The sequence below is a fragment of the Fusarium falciforme genome, chromosome 2, assembly GCF_026873545.1.
Source record: "Fusarium falciforme chromosome 2, complete sequence".
Classification (NCBI taxonomy): Eukaryota; Fungi; Ascomycota; class Sordariomycetes; order Hypocreales; family Nectriaceae; genus Fusarium; species Fusarium falciforme.
The window spans coordinates 1,360,627-1,383,152 of NC_070545.1; the positions used below are offsets into that span (position 1 = coordinate 1,360,627).

Here is a 22,526-nt window from a genome sequence, read left to right on the forward strand (position 1 = left end):
TATCGAAGTCGTAGTACATAACCTGAAAGGGATAATCACAATATATCGGGAGAGCTGGAAGACTTCGTGGTAACGAATCCAGTGAGGTTGATGAAGGGTGAGAACTTCAATCAGCACCTCCAGCACTTAGAAACCCTTCTTCTCAATGTGACAGGCTCGGCTTTCTGATCTGGCCTGGTGTATGTGTATAGGGACACAACAATGACCTATATGCCCAGATCCCATAGGTGTGTGCTTGGACTCCGGGAAGGACGAAGACGATCAGTTCGTCAGGTTCCTCCATTATCTGCAGTCCTGAGCGGCTTCCGTTCCCCTTTTTTGGGAAAGAGCTGTGCGTAGTATATAATGATTGTCGACTTTGCTACCCAGATCAATGATCTAGTTCCGGGGTGATGCCGCTGGAACGTCTTCTGCCGAATATGGGAAGTCTGATGTGAGTGACCACCAGGCGATGTCTGTTCCTAACCGTAGTCTATGATGGTAAGAGTTAATGTTCCAATGTCTAGTATCTCGACATTTTCCTAATTACCAGTGATTGGAACAACATCCTCAACGATGATAGGGTAGGTTGCGTTTCAAGACAAGCATTCTCCAATACACCGCCAAGTAATTCATCACTGGCTTGACGACGCAAGCTCGCACGTTGAATAGTCCTAGGCTGGGGTTTGAGGGTCTGTGAGGGCCAGTATCCTCCCAAAGGGACCCGTGGTAGATGACGTGGATGTCGGTTGAAGGCTGCCCTTGACATAGGAGGTAGCCCAGTGCCTGGAAATATGGGAGAAGTAAAACCAAGCTGCGCATTATGTGAGGCAAGTCTGCCCCTTGCTGCAGGGGAAGGCTTGTAGCTGACCAACGCGAGCTTAGAAGGCCTCAGAGGAAGAAGAGGTATGTATCTTGGGGTGGGGACTGAGAAAAGGTAGGTGAGGGTGAGCATTCGAATGCTTTTTGGTATGGCCACCGCAGCAGACCGTTTTCCAAGCGGTGTATCAAGTTTGGTGTTGGATAGGGATTGATGATTGAGCCAAAAATCGCCAGGGGTTGATTAACATGACGATACTGTCTTCTTGGCAGCTCCCAAACCCCTTGCTGTAATATGCCATCCTCCTGACGATAGCACTATGAGCTTCATTTGAATGGCCAGATCCAAAACGCTGAAAGAATTGAGGGATATGTAGTTGTATTCAAGTAGAGAAATTGTAGCGGCTCATGAGGAGCGGATACAGCTTCTCGTCTTGAAGGTTTGGCCAGTACAACGATCGATGCCCTAGGACAGAAGTTGGGTATCTCGGAAAAGTCTCTGATATTGTTCATCAATAGACTTGGTCTCATCTTAGAAGAGAGCCAGGTCATTCTTAAGAAGAATCAATGAAGTCTAACTCTGACTCGAGAGACGGATGCTGACTTGGGGTATAGGGTGATTCACGTTCCTGGACATAGATGCTCAAAAGTAGACGTATATAAATTGCTGGCTCTTACGGACGGGAAGAAGAAGAAGTATTATTCCTCCATCAGTCTTAAATAGTCATTACCCTCGTGATATTTCGCTCATAGAAATGAATGTCCACCACCCTGCCCTGATTGACCCATGTTATTTCATCAGATATCCACCCAACCATGTCCAATCCTCGATACCCCAACGCCGCTATACTATACTATACTATCAAATGCAGATGTCTACTTCTGCTTACCCATATCTTCCTCGCTCTCGACAAACATGCTCTTCCTCAGTGGACTCGCCGATGACTTTGCCGAGAGATAATCACCGCCCGAACTCTCCCCCGCGGTCGGCGGGGACACTGGTGTTGGGGATACCAGTGCTGGATCGCCGGGTGGTGATATGGGTGTCGGCTCCTCACCCGGTGAAGGAAGAATGTCCGAGTCCGCCTTGCCAACTGGTGATGGGGACCGCAGCTGGCTGTGAGCGCTCCTAGGGCTCACAGGAGTCGCCCCGAGGTTTCGGAGCTGTGCGGCATCCCCTTCTGACACGCCGGATACGTCAGAAGTTATACGGGAAGAGCGGCCAGGCGTAGGAGAGTCAGGGCTCGACACTCCTTGCTGACCTGTTGATCGCGAGAAAGTGCTTGTGTGTTCCGAGTACGTTCTGGAGGAAGGGCTGGAATGTTGCCGGCCCTTAGCAAAGTGTGAATGCTTCTGTATAACCTCGAGAGGAGAGAGACCCGTATCATGAAGCTCAGGTGGCATCGAAGTGTCTATTATCGTCAGTGTATGTTGACATGCACATCAAGGTTTCGACTTACCAGGCATCTCGTGAATTTGTGTGTCTGGCATCTCAAGAGGAGAGCCAGGTGAACGGGGAGAAGTAGGAGAAGCAGGTGTCTCAGCATTCGACGGAGTTGAGCCAACGCCAACAGCCCTAGCTGTCGTCGCCTCCTCCATCTCCGGGCTAGTGGGAATATCATCGGAGGTTGTGACGGTAGCCGCCTTCTCCTGACCTGTGCCCCTAATCCATGATCTGATACGTGACCCTGGATCTTCGGTGCCATAGTCGCTGGAGCGATTCTTGAAGATTCCTCGGCGACGCCAGATACAGAAGACGACGAGAGCGCCAGTGACGAACATGAGTCCAAGAACAACACCCAAGACGGGTGCCACCCACTTGGGGAGACCGCCGCCACCACCACCGCTCTTGTCGTCGTCGTCACCATCAGTACCGTCGCTGGGAACAGTAGGCCGCCCCGTTGCGGACGCCTTCCCGTATGGCCAGTAGGTCTTGATCTTCTTCATGTCGTATTCTGTATCGAAAACCTTTCCAAGAGCCGGAGTAGCCCAGCCATCTGCTGGAGCGGTTGCAGTTGCGCCACCCTCAGCATCGCCTCCGATCTTGGACTGGATCGCCTTGTGGACACCATAATCACTGAAGTCGGCCGGGTCGTACGATTCCAACCACTCTCCACTGGTGAGGTTGAAGTTCAAGACTGGTCCTTTGTCGAGACAGGTGAGAGCAACGCCAGACTGGGAGGTGTAGCCACCAAAAACCATCATCTGGTCAGGGTATGGCATGAAGCACTTGTGTCCTGCACGAGCATGCAGGTTGGTTCCCTTGTTAATCTGGGTCCAGGTGAAGGAAGGGATGGAAAGTGCCCAGACGGCATCGTTGAAGGGCTCCATCGGATGGAGGCCATCGTACCCTCCGTACCAATAGATGTTGAAGCTCGAGCGATCAGAAGCTGGGGCGACCACAGCGCAGCCTCGTGTGAGGGCGCCTGGGCCGTCTTTGGTTTCCTGCTTGTACCACTTTTTGCCATCAATGTCGTAGATATCGATTTCCTCCATGAAGACGGGGCTTTCTTTCTCCTAGAGACAAGCATCTGGCGTCAGTATGCATATAATGGCGAGGGGTAGGATGCGCTGATTACTTACACTGGCTTCCTCATTTGCTGACTTGCGAGCACGACCGGCCCATTCGGGATACACAACGCCGCCGAGGACGACGAGAATACCCTTCTTACCCACAGGAACCCACACAACCTCGGGATTGGCACGCCCTTTGACACTGGGGGGAAGAGTCGTGTTGGTCCATTTCTCATCAAGTTGCTCCGCCATGTCGAGGGTGATGAGGGTGTTGGAGACATTGGTGGCCTTGGCTGTCGCGTCGTTGGTAAAGAAAGGACCCCTTGATGGAGACCTCAACCCCGAGAAATACCAAGCCAGGTTCTCCGACGGCGCATTGGCAGCTCCTCCATAAGCAATGTATCGAGTGACCTTATCGCCAAGTTTGCGATCAGAGAAGCCGCGATCCCACAAAGGCTTGTCCGGGCCATATGCATAAGCCTGATAAGTCAGGACCTCGTCCGCGTCCGGAGGTTCGTAAACTTCATCGTTCCTTAGAAGGTCGCCTCCGTAAAGGTAGAACTGAGCATCGTTGTAGAGCAGGCCGCCGTCGAGGAAGTTCGGTGCGGCGCCATTGCTGTTTCCTGAGCCTCCACGGGCCTTGGACATGGCCTTGTTGACGAGGATGCCGGTAACATTGGTATCCTTATCGAATGGAGTGCTCAAGTTGTAGTTGAGGACGATGCCGGCATTGTTTCCTTTGGACATTAGACTTTGCGCGATGAAGATACATGAACAAACTTACCATTGTCAATAGCACCTCCCAATGTGCCATCGCTCATGTGCGGTGTCCAGTAGATGTTACCGCCATCAAGATAGATCATGTCCCGAATGATGGCAGCTATTTACACATTAGAACGACTCGATACAATGATGAGGCTTGCTTACCTCTTGGTTGCGTCCAGACACATATCGAGGTGCCTATTTGCTTATCATCCCAGCTTGAAAACTGGGCGACGGCAGGGCACACGGCCAGAGCCAGCAACGCCCAGGTCGCACCGTATCCAGGCATCGTGACTGCGTTCAGAGCGGTTTCGGATGCTGTCGTTCAGTGCAGGCGTTCGAGAGAAATTAACTGCAGGGAAATCTAGTGGACCATGGCTTGTCCTTGACCCATGGGTCTGGTCCCCAAGTGTCCGCCTCCCAACGCTCAACTGGGGATGCGGAGGGCGACCGGGTATCCGCCGGGAAACCCGACACCGATAGATGGCAAGGCTGCTTCGGGAAGGTAAGTTGAACCCCTAAAGAACAAAGGCAGTCCTGGGCCGGTCGAGAATCAAGGGCCAAAGCGGCTTGGTTTCAGGGTAGGCGTGAGCTCGTAGGTGAAGACGAGTGAGTAGTACCAGAGTCAGTTCACCAGAGTAAGATGGAACCTCAATGCAAGCGACTGGGGAAGGTCTGAGGAAAACTGTTGTGCAGAGGACCCAAAGGGGAGGTAAGAATCGATCAAAGGATCCAGCGGTAGGGCATTCGCCACTGTAACGGGTTGAGATCGGAAAGAATGGGAAACATAGGGCTGAGCAGAGCTTCTGTTATGCCCAGGTTCGCAAAGAGCACCCTCGTGGCACACCTGGCCAGGCCCAGGGAGGAGCACAGAAACCAGGCTGGTCCAGCAGGCATTCTAGCCCATGTCACCTTTGCCCTCCATGCATGCATCGGGGGGGCACCATTTTGGGGAAGGTTGTTGCGAGGGTGCATTATGACCAGCCATTGGCCATCCACACTGGGGGCACGACTTGAGGCAGGGCATCCATCTCTGGGGTGGGACGGGAGAGCCTCGAGAGAGGAGACGGGGTTGGGATCAGCCAGATCCATGCATTGACTCAGCCTCAACTAGGCTGGACGGAGGCTGATGGGATATCCCACCAGTGGGCGGGTTCAAGTGCAAGCGCGTGCAAAGCTGTCGTGTCGTGGCGAGAGGGAAATAATTTCTCTCGGTGGTGCCATGTGGACATATCTAAAAGAGTGCTGACCTCAGCCTCTGTGCTCAGGGTCCCACGAGGGCGCAAGATATCACCGTTCGCACACATGGCAGCATTCTGCTCTGAAAGGAGAAGCCTGCGAGCGGGTCCCTCGTGCTGACAGCCAACGGTGACAGTCAAGGGTGGGAGGGGGCGCTCGGCATGTGGAAGTCTAATGGCAGCAGGCTCTGAGTTGACGAGCCGACAATAGATTGTGGCTGTCGAACTTGTGATGGCGGCGATCTGGAGTTGAGATTGATGGCGTGCCTCGTATCGATCGGGAATAGATAGATCTTGAGCTGCTAGCCAAGTTGTTAGTTCCAGTGAGGGTAGGCAGGTACACAAACACAGACAGATGTTGGTCGACAGCAAGCAAGTAAGCATCACCACACAAGGACGACACAGAGATGACGACGACCATCACCGTCGCCACGGACATGGCCGGCCGGTCGGATTAGCTTGGGCTGCTGCACTTTGGATCGCTTGGAGAAATTGCAGAAAACGGAGCAAGCATGCAAAAGTCCCACTCATGATGGATAAACAACAAGGCTGTCTTGGCTGTTCTTGGCCTGGGCGGGTTGACATCCATGGGCGATCTCACCATCCCTGTCCTGAATAAGCTGTCGCGCTGTGCTACCTAGAAAGGCTGAGAGACTTATGACTGCGTTAAGTAAGTAATATGGGGAGATTTTATCGTCATAATATGAAAACTTGAGTATTATGATGAATTAACCCGGCAACTAATGGCATATCCTATCCTAAGGCCATGGCAAAATGTAGTCAAGTTTAGGTAAGGGCTGTCTGTCTTGGACCGCGTGCTCTGAGTCCGAGCCTGCTAGCCCGGATGGCTGGAGAACAATGCGCTGCCGCGTTTCAGCCCCCAACACCACACACCCTTTGCGAGCACTGGTCGAATGGGGCTTCATTCTGCGATGCAGGGGTCAGTAGAAGGAGGGTGAGCTGGCAGCCTCCTGTCGCCTCTCTCCGCTGCACTTCGGACGCAACTCATCGAGGCCCCCGCAGTGAATGGGCGGACAAAAGTCGCGCATAAGACCGAGGTCGCGCCATGAAAGGAGGTTACAAGAAAGCAAGGGAGGGAGGGCAGAATAAGGACTTGAATTGATCATGAATTGGTAGCCTACTTCGTGGGGAACAAAGAATATTGAGAACCAGGAAGGATGAATAGGCATGCGCTGGGCAATATTTGATCCGAGACCCAGCCAGAGCCAAGAGGTCGGGTAGGCAACCCGTTCCCATGACTGTTCCATCCATCCAACTGAACCGAACCGACATCCACAATCACATCCCAATTCCCATCGAGCCCGGCTCCTAGGCTACAGTGGGTTTCATCTCAGGTTCGGTGGAGCAGAGTCAGCAAAGATGGAGTCCGAGGAAGCTTACCTTCCTCGTGAGGTGCCATGTTGCGGTCTCCGCTTCCACAGGGCTGGACCGCAGTAAAAATTCCGCCCTGGATTGGACCAGGGTTCTCGTGCCGTGGCCAATCAGAGGCGAGGAGGCCCTGACCGACAGGTTGTGGCGCCTGCCCGCCCGCCCCGTTGAAAGACGCTAGTCCGAGAAGGTGGGAGCCTACCGCGAACTGCTGAACCTCACTCACCTCTCGAGTCACCGAAAGAAATGCAAGCCTGGGCTGTTGTGATGCTGTTACAGAGACTCGAGCACGATGCTGACTCTTGAGGGTAGAAACATGATAGCACGATAATCTTACGGTGTACGAATACTCTTCAGAAGAGCTTTAGGCTCTTTAGACCCTGTTTAGATATAGAAGTGGGGGAGTTAAAACAGAGCATGGTGAGATGGTTGGGCCCACTTATTCCGGTCTTTTTCTCCCATGCTCTATGGTCGCCTCCACCACCATCACCACGTCCCGTCCATCACAGCCCGCGTGCCGGCGCATCGTCAAGCCAGCGCCTCTGAAGCATCTCTGAGTCGCTGACAGCCTATGCCTTGCCCACAACTCATCGTGGCTTCCAGGTTTGCGTCTTCAACACGAGCTCTGTCCAAACCTTCACATCATCCATCCTATCTCTGCCGTGTTCGAGCCACAACATCAATGGCGCCATGCTGGACGACACTGGATTACCTATTTTTGACTCGCAAACCTGTGCCTTAGCAATGTCACCGTCTGCGCCCGACTCGTCCACGCGGAGCTTCTAGAGCAGCAATTGCGTCTGTCAGATCGCAACATACATCCAGCCCCGCCGAGAGAGCTGGCCTGCTGGGGGGCCTCGTTGGTGGGCTACAACGGTCATGGATTTGCCGCGTCGTCAGCAGCTCTCAAGGGTTGTGATGTGATTGTCACTTCTCCGCCATTTGTCGGCCCTTGGCTTTGTCTTGTTTGCCGAGCCTTGAACTCTCTTGCCCGCTCCAGCCCAGTGTTAAGGCCCCGGAGCAAGGTCCTTGTCCAAGTGGACCGCCCTTTGAAGCCGTGGTGCCTGCTGGTCCTGGCCCTGGCCGCTGGGCAAATCGTACGTGCCCCGTTCAGATCCTTGCCCTCCGGGGCCATGCTCACTGCATGTGCGATGCTCTAAATGCATTGTTGCTCATGCTACCTACCATGGCAAGGCCCATATCCCTCAAGGCAAGCAATCTCGGGCAAGGTACCCGCAAGGCATGGAGACTCCATTTAGCTCCATGTTGCCCTCACGTCTGTCTGGTCAATGGACCTTTTGTCATGTCCCTGGCTCTTTGTCCCAGTCATCTCATTCGGGTCCTGCCCATGTCCATCTTGGGAGCTCTTTAATTTGAGCTTACACTTGGCTGCTTGCGCTGTTTGATTACGTCGATCTTCAACACCACATTGGGACCGACCCTGCCCCAGACGGACATCCACAGCATCGAGCCGCAGCCCGGTTGCCTCCTCACCCGCTTCCCTGCCGTGTCAACAACACACGCCGGAGTGGCTGACAAGAGAGGAGATTAACACCAATTGCGGATATCGATGCAAGTGGTGCCAATCAGCTGCATCGCCGGCACTTGGTACGTGGACTTGCTCAGCCCCTGGTCCAACCTCACTCAGCCTGATCCGACCGATATATATCGTATTCGTCGGTGTTGAGCGGCTTGAGATTCCCTTTCTCTCTACCTTCTGTGGTCAGCTCTGACATCTTTGGAAGAAAACTTGGGTCCCGACTCTCGTTCTTTCATCACACACGCTCGCTATTGGGGCTGCCGTTCACTCGCTCGCCGCCATGCGTTTCTTGCTGATGCTCAGCGCCATGGGCGCTGCAGCTGTCAGGCTCCCAGCCAACAAAGACAACCTGCATCGCAGGGCTGTCCAGCCCGAAGGCAGCTCAAGTGTCGTGGTAAACGACGCTCAGAGTTCAGGAACAGCCCCCGACAACACGGGCTACGAGGGCAGCTACGAGTATGGTCCCGGCTATGACAACGTACCGGTGCCTACCACAACTCAAGTGCCGACTTCTATTCCGGATGATAAGCCCTCATCCACCCCAAACGACTATGACACGGTCGAGGTGCCTCCAACATCTCAAGTTGAGACGACGACATCTGTGGAGGAGCAACCGGAGGAGCCCTCATCAACCTCACCAGCCGAGAAGCTTCCCTCTTACAAGGTCTTTGATAAGCACTGCGGTTGCACAAAGACCTACACGGGTTACCCGCCTCCTGGCCCACCAACCACGAGCAGCACTATCTATGTGCCTCCGACTACCACCTCTGTCTATGTTCCCCCGACGACCAGCTCAACCTACGTGCCGCCGACTACTAGTTCGACTTATGTTCCTCCGACCACGAGTTCTACCTATGTTCCACCAACTACTAGCTCAACTTACGTGCCGCCAACTACTAGTTCTACTTACGTGCCGCCAACTACCAGTTCTACTTACGTGCCGCCAACTACTAGTTCAACTGAATCTTCATCTACCAGCTGCACTGAGCCAACTACTAGTTCCACCGAGCCGACTACTAGTTCGACTGAGCCCCCGACCACTTCGACTGAGCCCCCGACCACTTCGACTGAGCCCTCGACCAGCTCAACTGAGCCCCCGACCAGCTCAACTGAGCCCCCAACCAGCTCGACTGAGACGTCAATTACCAGTGAGACTGGAACTTGCAGCAGGGAGCCGCCTACAACCGTCTACATCACAAAGTGCTATGGCCAACCACCCAAGCAGACAGTTACCGTAACCAAGTGCTACGGTTGCCCCCCTAAGCCGACAGTGACCATAACGAAGTGCTATCCTCCCCCTCCAAAGCCCCCAAAGACGGTGACGGTGACCGACAGGGTTACCGACAAGGTTACCGAGACCGTGACCGACAAGATTGTTGAAACGGTGACCGACAAGGTTATTGAGACAGTGACCGAAGGCCACACTGTAACTATCACCGATGGCGAGATCGTTACCGTGACTCAGGGCCAGACTGTGACTATTACCGACGGCACTACTATCACCCAGGACCGAACTATCACGGAAGGCCACACAGTCACGGTCACTGACGACGGCGAGATTGTTACCGTTACTGAGGGCATTACTATCACTCAGGATAGGACCATCACGGAAGGCCACACCGTCACTGTTACTGACGACGGCGAGATTGTTACCGTTACTGAGGGCCATACCGTGACCATCACTGACGGTACTACTATCACTCAGGATAGGACCATCACGGAAGGCCACACTGTAACGATCACGGACGATGGTGAGATCATCACCGTTACTGAGGGCCATACCGTCACTCTCACCGAGACTGGCACCCCAGAAACTGTTGTCGTGACTGAGGGACGAACTGTGACACTCACCGAGACCAAGCCCCCTGAGACGGTTGTCGTAACCGAGGGTGAGACAGTTGTTATCACCGAAGATGGCGAGACAGTGGTTATTACTGAAGAGGGAAGGACTGTGACTCAAGCAGGAGAGACCATTGTCGTGACCGAAGAGGAAACCATCGTTGTGACTGAACCAGGAAGAACTGTTACGCTCGATGGCGAGGTCACAACCGTCACAAGGGAGGCTCAGACAGTAACCAGAGATGGCCAAGTCACAACTCTTCCCGGAGAAACCGTGGTTGTCACTCAGCCTGGCCAGGTCACAACTCTTCCTGGAAGCACCGTCGTATCAGTTGTTACGCAGCAGGTTCCCGGACCACGCGAAACGATTGTCACCACTGTCACAAGGGAGGCCCAGACGGTGACCCGAGATGGCCAAGTCACAACTCTCCCTGGAGAGACTATTGTCCAAACTGTGGTTGTTACCCAGCCTGGTCAGATCACCACCCTTCCTGGAAGAACCGTCGTCTCGGTCGTCACTGAGCAGCTGCCTGCGGAGACCGTCACAATTACCAAGGATGGCGAGACAATTGTGTCTGTGGTCCCTGGCCCAACACAAGTTTACACCACCACCTTGGTTGTTGCGCAGACCGTGAACCCTCCTCCTACCACGGTCACTGTCTCGTCCGTCTTCAGCATCACTCTGTGCCCCAAGCCTACAGGCAACTCCGAGCCCCTGGCCATCGATTCGGACCGCACCTTTGGCTGCAAGCCTGGCTACGTATGCAGCCCTCCCAAGCCCAAGTCATGCAACTTCTGGTCTGAGCCACCTGAGGACGACTACCTGTGTGAGCCCAAGTACTGTATCCCAGCTCCCAAGTTCAAGAAGATCAGATGGCGCAAGAACGAGACCTCGTACTATGCTCCGTCTGAGGGATACTTCAACCTGAACCCCGAGGCCTTCGGTCTTTCATACGACATCTTCAAGAAGGTGGTCGAGGAGAAGGTTATCAATGGTACGGTCACAACCATCACCACCGGTAACTGGGCTTCCCAGGCGACCTTGAGCGACTGGCCCAAGCCTACCACCACAACCACCACAACCTCCGTCGCTGAAGCTTACGACTACATCCCCAGCGCCCACCAGCGCCGTGGAATGCACATGTTCAGCAAGCGAGATGTCGCCCCTGCCGTCTGTTTCGATGACTGTGATGGTGCTTACAAGATCGCTCTCTCTGTTGGAAAGTCTGACAAGCTCTGCGCCAAGGGATCTTCTTTCATGGGCAGCTACGCGGCCTGCACAGACTGTATCACTGAAAACGAGGGCGATGCTAAGACTGGCCTCCAGTCCTATGTCGAGCCCAAGTTTGGACAATTCATCAACTACTGTGAGGGTGAGGACACCAAGCCTGCCACAACCGACTCCGGCCCCGAGTCTCAGGTCACTGGCGAGCCTGATGTCGAGACATCCGGACAAGTCGAGGCCAGCACGGGCGGATTCGAGGCCCTAACCACGACCGAGGAAGATCTTGAGCCAACCACTGAGATTATCGATCCAACTGCACCAGCTACGACAGAGGGGCCTGAGGAGACTGCTGCGCCCACTTCAGCTGAGGACGAGGATGAGGCAACCACAGAGATCGTCGACCCAACTGCAGAGGCCACAGAAGAGCCCAGTCCTACTTCTGCCGAAGAGGATTCCGAGCCAACCAGCCAAGCATCTGAAAAGTCTGAGCCCAGCTCGACCCAGCAAGAGGAAGAGGCAGCAGCGACCACCGATGATTCGGGCTCAGTCACTGAAGCGTCTGAGCCTTCTTCGACTCAGCAAGAGGAAGACGAACCCACAGGCTCGGTCGCGGCTGACGCGGTAACGACAACAGAGGACTCGCAGGCTAGTGTTACGGCAGCGTCCGAGGATGAGTCTTCGGTTGCTGCTGAAGCTACTGAAGAGCCCACTGCGACGGACGATGATGAAGCAGCTGAGGAGACCTCGGCGACTGACGGAGCTGAAGAGACAGCAACCGGCGGGTCTAGCAACTCGGAGGCCCGCGAGTCTGATGCCCGTGAGTCTGAGTCTGAGTCTCCGGAGACCACCGCTACTGTGACAACGGCTGCTCGGCCAAGCGGTTCTGTCGAGGCTCTCGGCACAGAGGCTACCGAGACTGAGGCCGTTGAGACCGACGCTTCTGCTCCTGGAGGCAAGGCTACTGAGACTGAGGCTGCTGGCACTGACGCTTCTGCCCCTGGAGGCAAGGCCACTGAGACAGGGGGTGCCCAGACAGGCGCCTCAGTTCCTGGAGGCAAGGCTACCGAGACCTCAGAGCGCCAGTCACACCTTGAGACGCGCACTTCAGCTCTTGCCGGAGCGACTACGACACCTGCCACAGTTGAAGGAGCTGCCTCTCGCATCTCTGCCAGCTTGGCATCTGTCGTCGCCCTTCTCTCAATGGCGGCGGTTCTCTTCATTTAATTTTTGACGAACCCCCCTTTTTTCAACTGTTCATGACACTCCTTAAAAATAATGTCTATTGGATGACAACATGTTTATATTTATGATTCACGGACACTCATTTTTGCATATACAACGACCTGGGCGCATTTAGCATTTTTGGACATTTGGCATGACCACGACACTCATTTCAGGCGCATTGTTGATACACATAGAGGGAAACTTTTGAATGATACCCTGACACTCCTTTACACGCGGGAGGGCAGAAGATGGAAAGCTGAGAAGCTTGAAAAGACTAGGAGGGAGGCTTGCTTTAGTTGCGATGAGAGAGTCAGAAGGGACCAGGATGTAATCAGACATGAGATGGATGTCATGGCATGGATGGGGGAGACTGTTGCGTTATTTAAAGCTAAAATGGTATTTTGTGCTGCCGCCGCTTTGGCGAGCTGATGTTGCAACTTGGCCTTCCGATACTGGATGTGAATGTGTGTCGTTGACTCTGCCTGCGAAGGCAGCACGAGCGTCGACAGATAAACGAAAGCCGACGACGGACAAGGTCGCGGACGTAGGAAAGCCGGGAAGCCCGATGGACTCTGTCAACCGCCGGATGCTCGACAAGGCAGCAAGCCGATCTTCGGACAGACTCGAACAACAAGAATTACTCGCATCTTCGACACCGTTACCAAGTCGACAAAGTTGATGTCCGCGACGGACTGGCCGAACTGGGCCAGGGCCAAAGACCTTCAAGATATTATCTCATTTTATAAGAATTTTCTATAATATTAGTATCATTTCATCATAATATTATGATCATTAAAATCAAAGCCCGAGAGGAGCTCGAGATGTTTTGCCGTTTTGGTGTTTCGTTACATTGAGTGGTAACACAGACAGCTTCCCTGCCGGATGAGGCGGCTCCCGAGGCCCGCGCGGCAAGTGTTGGCTCCGGGGCTAGTAAGCGTAGACGCGAGACCGCGACCTCGCAACTTGCCAGGGATGGAAGCCGCGGCCTGGCTTCCTCCCGCGGCGACTTAGTTGCCGCGTTTCACTCATCATCCTCACGCTCGACCAAGACTAAAATCTCACCCTCTTAATTAACGATGGCCATTACGCCTTGCCCATGGCCGAAAGAGCGAGGTCGCCCTCGTCTATCCCAGCACTGGATAACCCCAAGTACCATCTGATTCGGTCCTCGCTCCTCCGCGGGAGATGACCCCAAGGATGGCGTCGTCTGGGAAGCGCGGTGACGATGAATTGCCCACTTGGGCCAAGCCATGGAGCTAGTGGCCAACTCCCGAGCTCTTCGGTACGACTGTGGCTTACCTTGCGACCTGATGCGACGAGGGAGGGTCTCACATTACGAGAGGAATCCTAGGCTTGCTTTGGAAGCCTCTGTCATCATGCATGGAACTCAGCTTGCACAACAACAAAGAGACTGCCAACTTGCACGACACGACACGACACGGCCTCTGTTTCATATACTGTCTCGCTCCCTGCCGCGCTTGTTCTTCAGTACTCGTTCCTTCTTGTCATTCGACAGGTTGACGCGCCCGTTTGATCAACGGTGCCTCCTGCTCGTCACGCTTCACGCCAAAGTCTCACCCCCTCATCATCATCAGCATCACCACCAAAGATGACACGGCATACATTCACCACAATCACGCCCTTGCCCTCGAGCATCACCCGCCAGGTCGTTATAGACTTCCTCCATGATCATCTCGAGATGATAGACCTCAACCCTCTTATCAAGGAGCGTCATCCAATCCCCCCTCCGCCACACGCTTCGGCGGAAGAGCAGCGGTGTGTCTGGTACTCCCTCACCGACCGCATCGACTACCTCCCAGGCGGTGTTGTTTCCGGTCAGGTCTCGTACACCTGCGCCTTCTACGACCTCCCCGAAGGCCTTCAGACTCATTGCTACGCACCCATGGGGCTCGACATCCGTGATCGCTGGTCTATTGGCGGCTCCATGCCAGGAGAGCCACCCCAACCCGTCGAGCTAGGCCTTGGCGCACCCATGACAGGTCTCTACCTCCGTGAAGATGTCGACTTGCGGTGCAACATGCTCATGGCAGGATTTGTCAAGAAGACACTCAAGAAGTCTCATGGATCACTGGTCGACAAGCTTGCCGCAAAGGCTCACATGGTATCGGTCAACCAGTCGACCCAGAGCGTGAGGACTAACTCTCCTGGGAGCCTCCAGTCGCCAACCCCCACGGGATCTGAGTCCTCAGGAATGGCACCGCTGGGTCCTCTCCTCCCTCCAGGCATCGGCCCTGGGCAGCATGTGATGGGCTCGAACCTGGCCTATGAAAGTCACTCGCGCTCTTCGAGCATGGGAGATTACTACCAGCAACGGAATGGCGCTCTAAGCCCCCCGGTGGTGCAGCCTCTAGGGATAGGGTCAGATCAGCCAGGGCTTGGGTATCCAAACACTGCGTATCATAGCAACAATAACAGCAACTCACAAGACCATTTTGGTGCTTATCCATCACAAGACCAGAGGTATTCCGAGTTGGACGACACTAAACAGGGCTACCCCTATCAACAATACGAGAAATCATGATCATGACCCGTTGAAGAGCTGCTTTGGCTGGAAATTGGCGTTTGGGTTGGAGTCGATGTGTTTTTCAGACCAGGAAACTAAGAATCGATGTCCATGAGGATGAGTTATGAGCGGTTCACGTCAACCATGTATGGAACCTCGAGGCATCTCTTTAAGGGCATAATGATAAAATTGCGTCAGGTACCTTGCGTATCTACAAGAACGATACAAATCATCTCCTAGCAATGCAAATGCCTTCCGAATCTCCCCTTTCCCCCCTTCTACCAAGAAACCAAGACAGAGAATCCCCTTCTCCCTTGCATACCCCCTTGCCTGATAACAAGACCAGGAAAGAGAGCCAGCTCAGGTCAACAACTCCCAAACCCCCGGAATAGATGGTCTCTCTTCCTCCCTCCCTCTTCCCAAGCTGAGAAGAGAGGCCGGCGAAAAGAAGCTCCCCTCTCCTTCACGGTCTAAATGCGAGTGCAGAAAATCCCACAAAAAATACCAAGTGATCATTACTCCTCTAGGAGGACGAAGAAGAAAATAACGAATCGAAGAATAAAGTGTCGTTGCGCGCTCGTGATGAATCGTGACGTGTTTGGTCGTCAGATGCAATCAGAGGCGGACAGGCAAAATGCTTTTCTCGTGCCATCTGAACAGCTGCTTCACGCTCTTGCAGCTCAATGGTGCTTGTCTTGAGTTGAAGAGCTTACAGAGCAAAGAGACCAAAGACGGCAACGAGACCGAGGCTGAGCTGGATGGCACCGGCACCGTTGACAATGACGGGAGCGCAGTCATCACCCTCACAAGCAGGAACTCCAGACTTGACAGGCTGCTCAGGAGTGACGGACTTTCCAGGCTGCTCGGGGACAACAGGCTTTCCAGGCTGCTCAGGAGTGACGGGCTTTCCAGGTTGCTCAGGAGTGACGGGCTTTCCGGGCTGCTCAGGAGTGACGGGCTTTCCGGGCTGCTCAGGAGTGACGGGCTTTCCGGGCTGCTCAGGAGTGACGGGCTTGCCAGGCTGCTCAGGGGTGACGGGCTTGCCAGGCTTCTCGGGAACGCCGGGATGGCCGGGAACGACGGGGGGAGGCTGAGGGATCCAGGTAGGAGCGTGAGTCTCGATGACGGTGCAGGGGCAGTCGGTGATGGTCAGAGTGCAAGGCTCAGTGACGACGTAGTCCTTGCCGCCAAAGACGAAGCTGGTGGGGCCGGGGCAGTAGGTGGTGTAGACGTCGTACACCTTGGTGACGGTGATGGTACCGTTGGAGGAGCCGGTGGGAACAGGGACAGGACCAGGAGTGGTGGTGGTGGTCTGGGCAGCGGCGAGGCCAGCGAGGGCAAGGACGACGGCGTTTTGGGCGTACATTTTGAAGATTTTGTTGGTTTCTTTGAAAAAAAAAAAAAGGGGGTGTTTCGAAAGAGGTGCGAAAGGCAAGATGCTTTGCAAGGAATGAAGGTAGCTGGTCAAAAGCGAGTGACTTGGGCGAGAACGTTTGTTTGAACGAGTGTGGGATTGAAACCGAAGAGGCTCAAAGGACGAATGATGCTTGAGATGATGAGGATGGTGAGGAAAGAGAATTCGGTTTCTGGACGTCGACGATGGCCTCTTTTATCTCTACTCGGAGGACTCAGCTCGGCATGTCCCCAACGGAGAGGAAATGCTCCTTGGCCCTCCCTTTCTCCCTCCTCCCCCTGAGGGCTGAGACAAAGTCTCGCAGCCAATCCCGTCACCAAAGAATGGTAAACAAGCCGTATCACGATGGTCAGCGTATCATTCCAGTACGCAAGGGAGGGGAGATGAGGCCACCAACTCAAGGGAGGGCAAACGGTGAGACATTGGCAGGTGAAAGAGGAAAAAGAATCTACTCTACTGTCGAGGTCTTCACCGGCAAAAAGCACAACAACAAAAACATTCCTCCGAGTATCATCTCTAAGTCTGGACGTGAGCCGAGACCCGAATTGTATTTGACCGAAATCTTTTGTGAAGGATACAACTCTCTCTCTCTCCCTTTTTCTCCAACCACCTTTTGACAAAAGCTGGAACGAGAAGGGGGGGGGAAACTGTCAAGGTGGTGTTGCGTAACTCATGTCTCTTGTTCCTGATGGCGTAATGACAAACTGTCGCAATTATTGAACGCCTGCAGCAACAACGCACAGCAAGGGCTTGAAACTTGGCCAACAGCCTATCGCCAAGGTGGAAAGAAAGAGAGAGATTATTTTCCAACATCGGGTGATGATCTCGAAGCTGGACGGACAAGGTGGTTGGCTGAGACAGGTCAAGATTTCTTCTCCCTTGAAGGAAACAGGGCTTTTTTTTTTCCTCCTCGACATGTCTTGGAGTAATAATCAGCAAAAGCCGTTTCGACTCGTGTTGTGTCTACCCTAAACAAAGCTTTTCTCTACTGCATTGGTTGTTGCCTTCAGCCTTTATGCGAGGAGTATGCAGGTACGAGATGAAGACTGAGCGTGGCTTGCTCATCATATTCACGACGGTTTATCTTTTAGACTTATAATATTGTTCTCATCTGTAGGCGTTTTTTTTTTTCTTTCTTTTCCTATGCTCTTGCAATATTTTACAGTGAATTAATTATGTCGGTTTGTCCAAGGGATGAGTTGTTGTCGCTCGCGATCTGACCAATCACCAGCTCGAAACCTTTAAGGAAGATGCCGAACCTAGGGACCATGATAAAATTAAAGCAAATTTAATAGAGGAATTATGATGATACTAGTGCAGATTTTGTAAAAACTTTGCCTAGTTTCTTCAAGCATCTAGTCTAAGAATAGAAGACGTCACTCGCTCTCGTTGTGAAGTTGGAGCCTAGACCATCGCGACAATCTGCCAAGGTCTCAGGAACAAGCATTAGAAGCACCCAGTTCATGCCATCAGTCTCGAAACAAGCCTCAGTCTCCCATTGGCAGCGCATCGCGTGCTATTGAATCATCCTCAGCCTCTCTCTTTGACTCTAACGATTTGGAAACACAACATTCTTGGACTTGTCAAACCAAACCTGCTGGGCATTCCAATGGCCTTCAACCCGACCGCCAGGTCTCTCTACCCGACCCATAGTCCGGGTCATCTTATCTATGCCAACAACTGCCGCGTCCCAAGACAAGTCATGATTCATAGTCACTCGGCCAGGTCCTGATTGGCATCGTCATCCCTTGAGTTGCAGGTTTTCGCCGACAGTCGAGCGGGTCACATAACTTGTCACCAAGACACATATCACATCACATCAACCCAAGGATGGCTTCATTTTTATCATTTCTTCCTTTCCATATTTCTCTCGACAGAGCTCGAGAAGAGGCTGCCCAGGTTTCTTTTTCTATGTACAATTGTATTCAGCGCTGGCCCGCCGTGTACCCGACTCCTTCCAATGCAATGCATTACTTTCGGCCTCTCAACATGATCCCGTTAAGCCGTAACAAGTAAGAAAAAAAAAAAAGGGTCAAATAAAACAACAAGAATTGAGAAAAAGGATAATGCCGCCGAGTTTTTTTGTCGAAAGGACGTCTTTCGCGCTTCCGTCCCATCCCTTGTCATGTTCTCGCATTCCCGGCCGTCGGTCGTCAACGCGTCCATCTTTCCTATGCGTCCGTATGCCTGTAAAGGCCCCTTCTTTTTGTCTGCTTTTGATCAAGTACCGTAGTTGACTCGACTCGACTCGACTCGACTCGATCAATCACCCTTTTTGGGAGAAGCCGGGATGCGTCGTTACATCATGACGATCAATCTTTGCCTTGTGTCCACCCCATGTTCGGCCGTGTAATTCTTCTTCCACCACCTTATACCAGAAACGTCTACCCGCGGGCGCCTCTAAGGTTCAAGAAAAGCAGTAACGAAAAAAATCTTCATAGAACCAATATAGCTACCGCGGCAGATCTGTGTCCGGACCGGCACCGGTAGGCTGGGAGGCTAGGAAGCGACCGAGAGGGGTGGTCGGAGGCGCCCGAAGAGACCATTACCGGATGGTCATTGGAGAGGGAAAAAAACAATAGAGCAGAAATTACCAAGAAAAAACCAAAAACACCGATGATGCAGGAGATGGGGTGGCTCTAGGTGGTATCGTTTCGACAGCGGCAAACACTTTGGTAGCCAAATCGGTCAATGGTTTGTATGCAAATGACTCGTGAAATGAGGCATATGGTGTGAATGGGTGAATCGTGCCCGCAAGGGTCCTGTAGCCCCGGGCCCAGGCCCCTAGTCGGGTTTGCTCACTCGGGAAGTCGGGTCGGCGTTCGGAATCGGAACCTCTAGCATCGGCCCCTACTTCCGGTTTGATCTGCTCTGGCTCCGTTCGGGGCCTCGGCCGAGCAGGTCAAACTCGTAGTTGCGCAGCTGTTGCTCGTACTTGGGGCTGCGAAGGAATTTTGGTACCGAGTCCTGTTTTGCGTGTCAGTCGGCGTGTCCGAGAACGGGCATCGTGGGGGCTTGGGGGCTGGCGTTAGCCAAACTTACACTGGCCATCAGCTTGAACACGGCATTTTGGGCGTCTTCAAACAGAGACGTCACCTCTTGGAGAGTGTCGATCATGGCCACGTCCTGCCCGACAGCCTTGGTCATCCGTGTCGCCAGGTTGTTGCGCAGTTGGTGGTCGATGTTGAGCTCGCATGGTGATCCGGGAGCTAGGAAGGCATTGTAGATACCATATGCCGATGCCATAATCTCCTTGATGCTGTCCATGGCTGTGGTGTTGGGCGACTTCTGAGCTGCCCTTGTCGCAGCCTTGCAGCTGCGCACAAACTCGTCAACGTCTTGGTAGAACGACAGGTTCTCCTCGCAGTGCGTGTCGCGGAGCTGCTCGCGGAAGAGAAGTCGGAGCGCGGGGTCGTTCAGGATCTTGTCCAGTCGCTGCGTGTTGGAGTCTCGAGTGATTCCGTTTCGCTGCGACGCGTTGCCGCCCTCACTCTCTGATGCCCGTCCTCGCGTGGCCGCACCGCTGACCAGGTCCTTGCCTCTTTGCGATAGCTGGTAGATGGCGTATTTGGTGGGCTGGAAGACATTGCATCCGGGGTTCTGGGACATGTAGGCGCGGTCCTGGGCCACGGGCTCCATCAGATCGTACTCCACGAAGAGGGTAGCAACCTCGACCGTCTCCCGCTTGTCGACAATGGTGGAGCAGTCCATCAGCCAATCGGTCGTGGCCTTGCCCGTGAATGTGTCACGATACGACTTTCCATTGACCTTGCGCTCGGCTGCCATCTTGACACCAGTCAGACCGTCCCGGTAATCATGCAACGAGTCTGAGTCGGCGGCGTTGACGGTAGGCTTGACGTTGCGACCCTCGGCACCGGCGAAGCGACGGAAGATGACCTCAACAGTGCCCTGATCGTGGAGAAGCTTGTCAGTCTGAGGATCTCGTTCCAGAAGGACCAGCTGGGTCGAGCCGAGGTTAGCAAGTTCCGACACCTGCTTCTGCTGGATGCCATTTCGGGCACAGAATCGGTCCAGGACGGTGATGCCCTTTGGCGTCAATTGCCAGACGGATCCCTTCATTGTGTACACCTGCTGGTACTTGCCGTCGGCCGATTCGATAAAACGGGCCTCGAGGAAACGTTGGCAGATAGAGCGGGCCATATCCTTGGCCATGGAGAAGGTCGTGGTGGTGGTGGTGGTGACAATGCGGGAAGGGTCCTTGGGGTCGGGCATGCGGTTGGACTGGGAGAACTTGAGAGATCCGAGGTTGTTGATAGCATCCTCAGACAGGAAGGTGTACTCGACCTTTGTCAATCGGACGCGGTGAGCGGAGAGCGGTAGCAGACTGACGACCAGGGTCGCAAAGAGATCTTTGAAGTCCTGTTTGTGAAACCATATTAGCCAATGTCGTAGCTTGTAGCTGTCGGGAGAGGCAGCGTTTCAGAGAGATGCAATCATGGACACGGCACAGAACGTTACACATCCACCAAGGGGGAAACGGTTCGAGCGGAGACACCAGGACAGGAAGAGAGACAAGATCGTGGGGCGAGAGCACGTACCTTAGTGAACGGCCGGTCATCGTCTGTCATGCGCAGCAAGCGCGAGGATGTCTGATGCATCTTGTTCTCTGTAGCGGGAGACTTGACTGGAAGCGGGTGGTTCGGGTCGGTGGACGAATAGGGCTGGGAGGGCGGATTGTTCGCCGGGGCGACCTGGGGAGCGAGTTTGCTGTCCAAATTGGAGCCGGCCAGGAGAGACTGGCTCGAGGTGCTTCTCAGACGGTGATACTTGTCCGGACTGGAGGGTTCCGACGAGGGAGAGGAGCTCGTGAGCAGGGAGAGCCGCGAGAGGGCACCGCTGGACTGTCGAGGCCGAATGGAGGGCTCCGAGATGGTAGCGATGGCGCTCTGGGTGCGGTCCAAGGCAGCGGCGGCCAAGGCGAAGATGCTGGTGGACGAGCGATTGTTCAGCCTCGAGACGGAGGAGAGGGTATGACGGTGGCCGTAGTTGGAGTTGGAGTTGGAGTTGGAGTTGGAGGATGTGACGTGGGATGGCGCGGGCGGAGCTACCACGGCGGCGGCGGCGGACGAGGGAGCGTCTGGAGGAGGAGCGACCGGAACTGGAGGAGGCGGCCGATGCGAGAGCGAGAGAGAGGAGCGTGGAGCAGCGTGGTCGAGGGTATCAGAGGCAGACTGGTGATCCGTGGGCCTTTGAGTATGCGACAGAGTGGCCATCTAACGGGAACGAGAAAGGTTAGAAAGAGGGGAGTTTTTCTGGTGACGGCAGCGGGAAGGTTCAAATAAGAAGGCAGATGGACTGGACGCGGCGAGAGCAAGTGGGACACGGGCAGAGAGATAGGATAGGCAGGATTAGAATAGGATAGGATAGGCAAGGTAGAGAGAGGGTAGACAAGACCAAGACCGGCCCTGGCTGGAGATGGGCGCACTTGAGGGGAGGGTGGGGTGCGAGGAGAGGGGTGGACGAGGACGTCTAGGCGGCGTGCATCTAGAGACCCATGTTCGACCAAGAGAGAGCGCCATCGAGAGCCGGTGGGTTTGTGTCTTCAGTCTCTGAGGGCTCCTCCGTACAAGGTACGCACGCACGCACCACGCACTGGACGCCGGGGCTAATCTGGGCGCTGAGAACAGCGGGCTAACCAAGGCCAGGGTAAGGGCAGGGTCAGGGTCAAAAGAGGGCAAAGAACCAGGGCCAGGGCTCCGATGACTCCGCTGAGGCGATGGATGGACAGAGAAAAAAAAAAAAAAAAAAAAAAAAAAGGGTCGGGTCGGTGCAGCGAGCGACAGAACAGAATAGAGTGGGCTCTTACAGTTGAGGCCGAGAGCGAGACGAGAACGCCCACAGAACCATCCATGGAGTCCAGTCCACCCCATCCATCTTGATCACCTACCTAGGTAGCGGGTACTTGGTGCGCCGTGCAACAGGGGTCGCTCAGTCGTACACCAGCCCTGGCCGCAGGCTTCCATGGATGCTTCAGCGCAGGTTGGCGGGCTCCCAGGGGGCGACCAAGACGAGGACAGACAGCCAGCTCTGTTGCCAGC

General features: G+C 54.3%; 5 protein-coding genes across 5 annotated transcripts; 2 read left to right on the top strand and 3 right to left on the bottom strand.

The window, feature by feature from the left end:
* Positions 1-1,674: 1,674 nt before the first annotated feature.
* Positions 1,675-4,363, bottom strand: NCS54_00239100 (Hypothetical protein; the record flags this gene model as incomplete). The annotated part of the gene is made up of 5 exons (XM_053147990.1): positions 1,675-2,210; positions 2,259-3,315; positions 3,382-4,049; positions 4,097-4,192; positions 4,240-4,363. The coding sequence occupies 5 exons, from the start codon at positions 4,361-4,363 to the stop codon at positions 1,675-1,677; spliced, it is 2,481 nt and encodes an 826-aa protein (XP_053003965.1).
* A 4,158-nt stretch (positions 4,364-8,521) lies between these two features.
* On the top strand, positions 8,522-12,529 carry NCS54_00239200 (Hypothetical protein; the record flags this gene model as incomplete). The annotated part of the gene is made up of 1 exon (XM_053147991.1): positions 8,522-12,529. One exon carries the CDS (start codon positions 8,522-8,524, stop codon positions 12,527-12,529), a length of 4,008 nt encoding a protein of 1,335 aa, XP_053003966.1.
* Positions 12,530-14,138: 1,609 nt separating this feature from the next.
* On the top strand, positions 14,139-15,071 carry NCS54_00239300 (Hypothetical protein; the record flags this gene model as incomplete). Its single annotated transcript, XM_053147992.1, has 1 exon — positions 14,139-15,071. One exon carries the CDS (start codon positions 14,139-14,141, stop codon positions 15,069-15,071), a length of 933 nt encoding a protein of 310 aa, XP_053003967.1.
* A 691-nt stretch (positions 15,072-15,762) lies between these two features.
* On the bottom strand, positions 15,763-16,419 carry NCS54_00239400 (Hypothetical protein; the record flags this gene model as incomplete). Its single annotated transcript, XM_053147993.1, has 1 exon — positions 15,763-16,419. The coding sequence occupies one exon, from the start codon at positions 16,417-16,419 to the stop codon at positions 15,763-15,765; it is 657 nt and encodes a 218-aa protein (XP_053003968.1).
* A 2,898-nt stretch (positions 16,420-19,317) lies between these two features.
* NCS54_00239500 (Hypothetical protein) lies at positions 19,318-21,701 on the bottom strand (the record flags this gene model as incomplete). The annotated part of the gene is made up of 3 exons (XM_053147994.1): positions 19,318-19,434; positions 19,510-20,847; positions 21,027-21,701. 3 exons carry the CDS (start codon positions 21,699-21,701, stop codon positions 19,318-19,320), a joined length of 2,130 nt encoding a protein of 709 aa, XP_053003969.1.
* Positions 21,702-22,526: the final 825 nt, after the last annotated feature.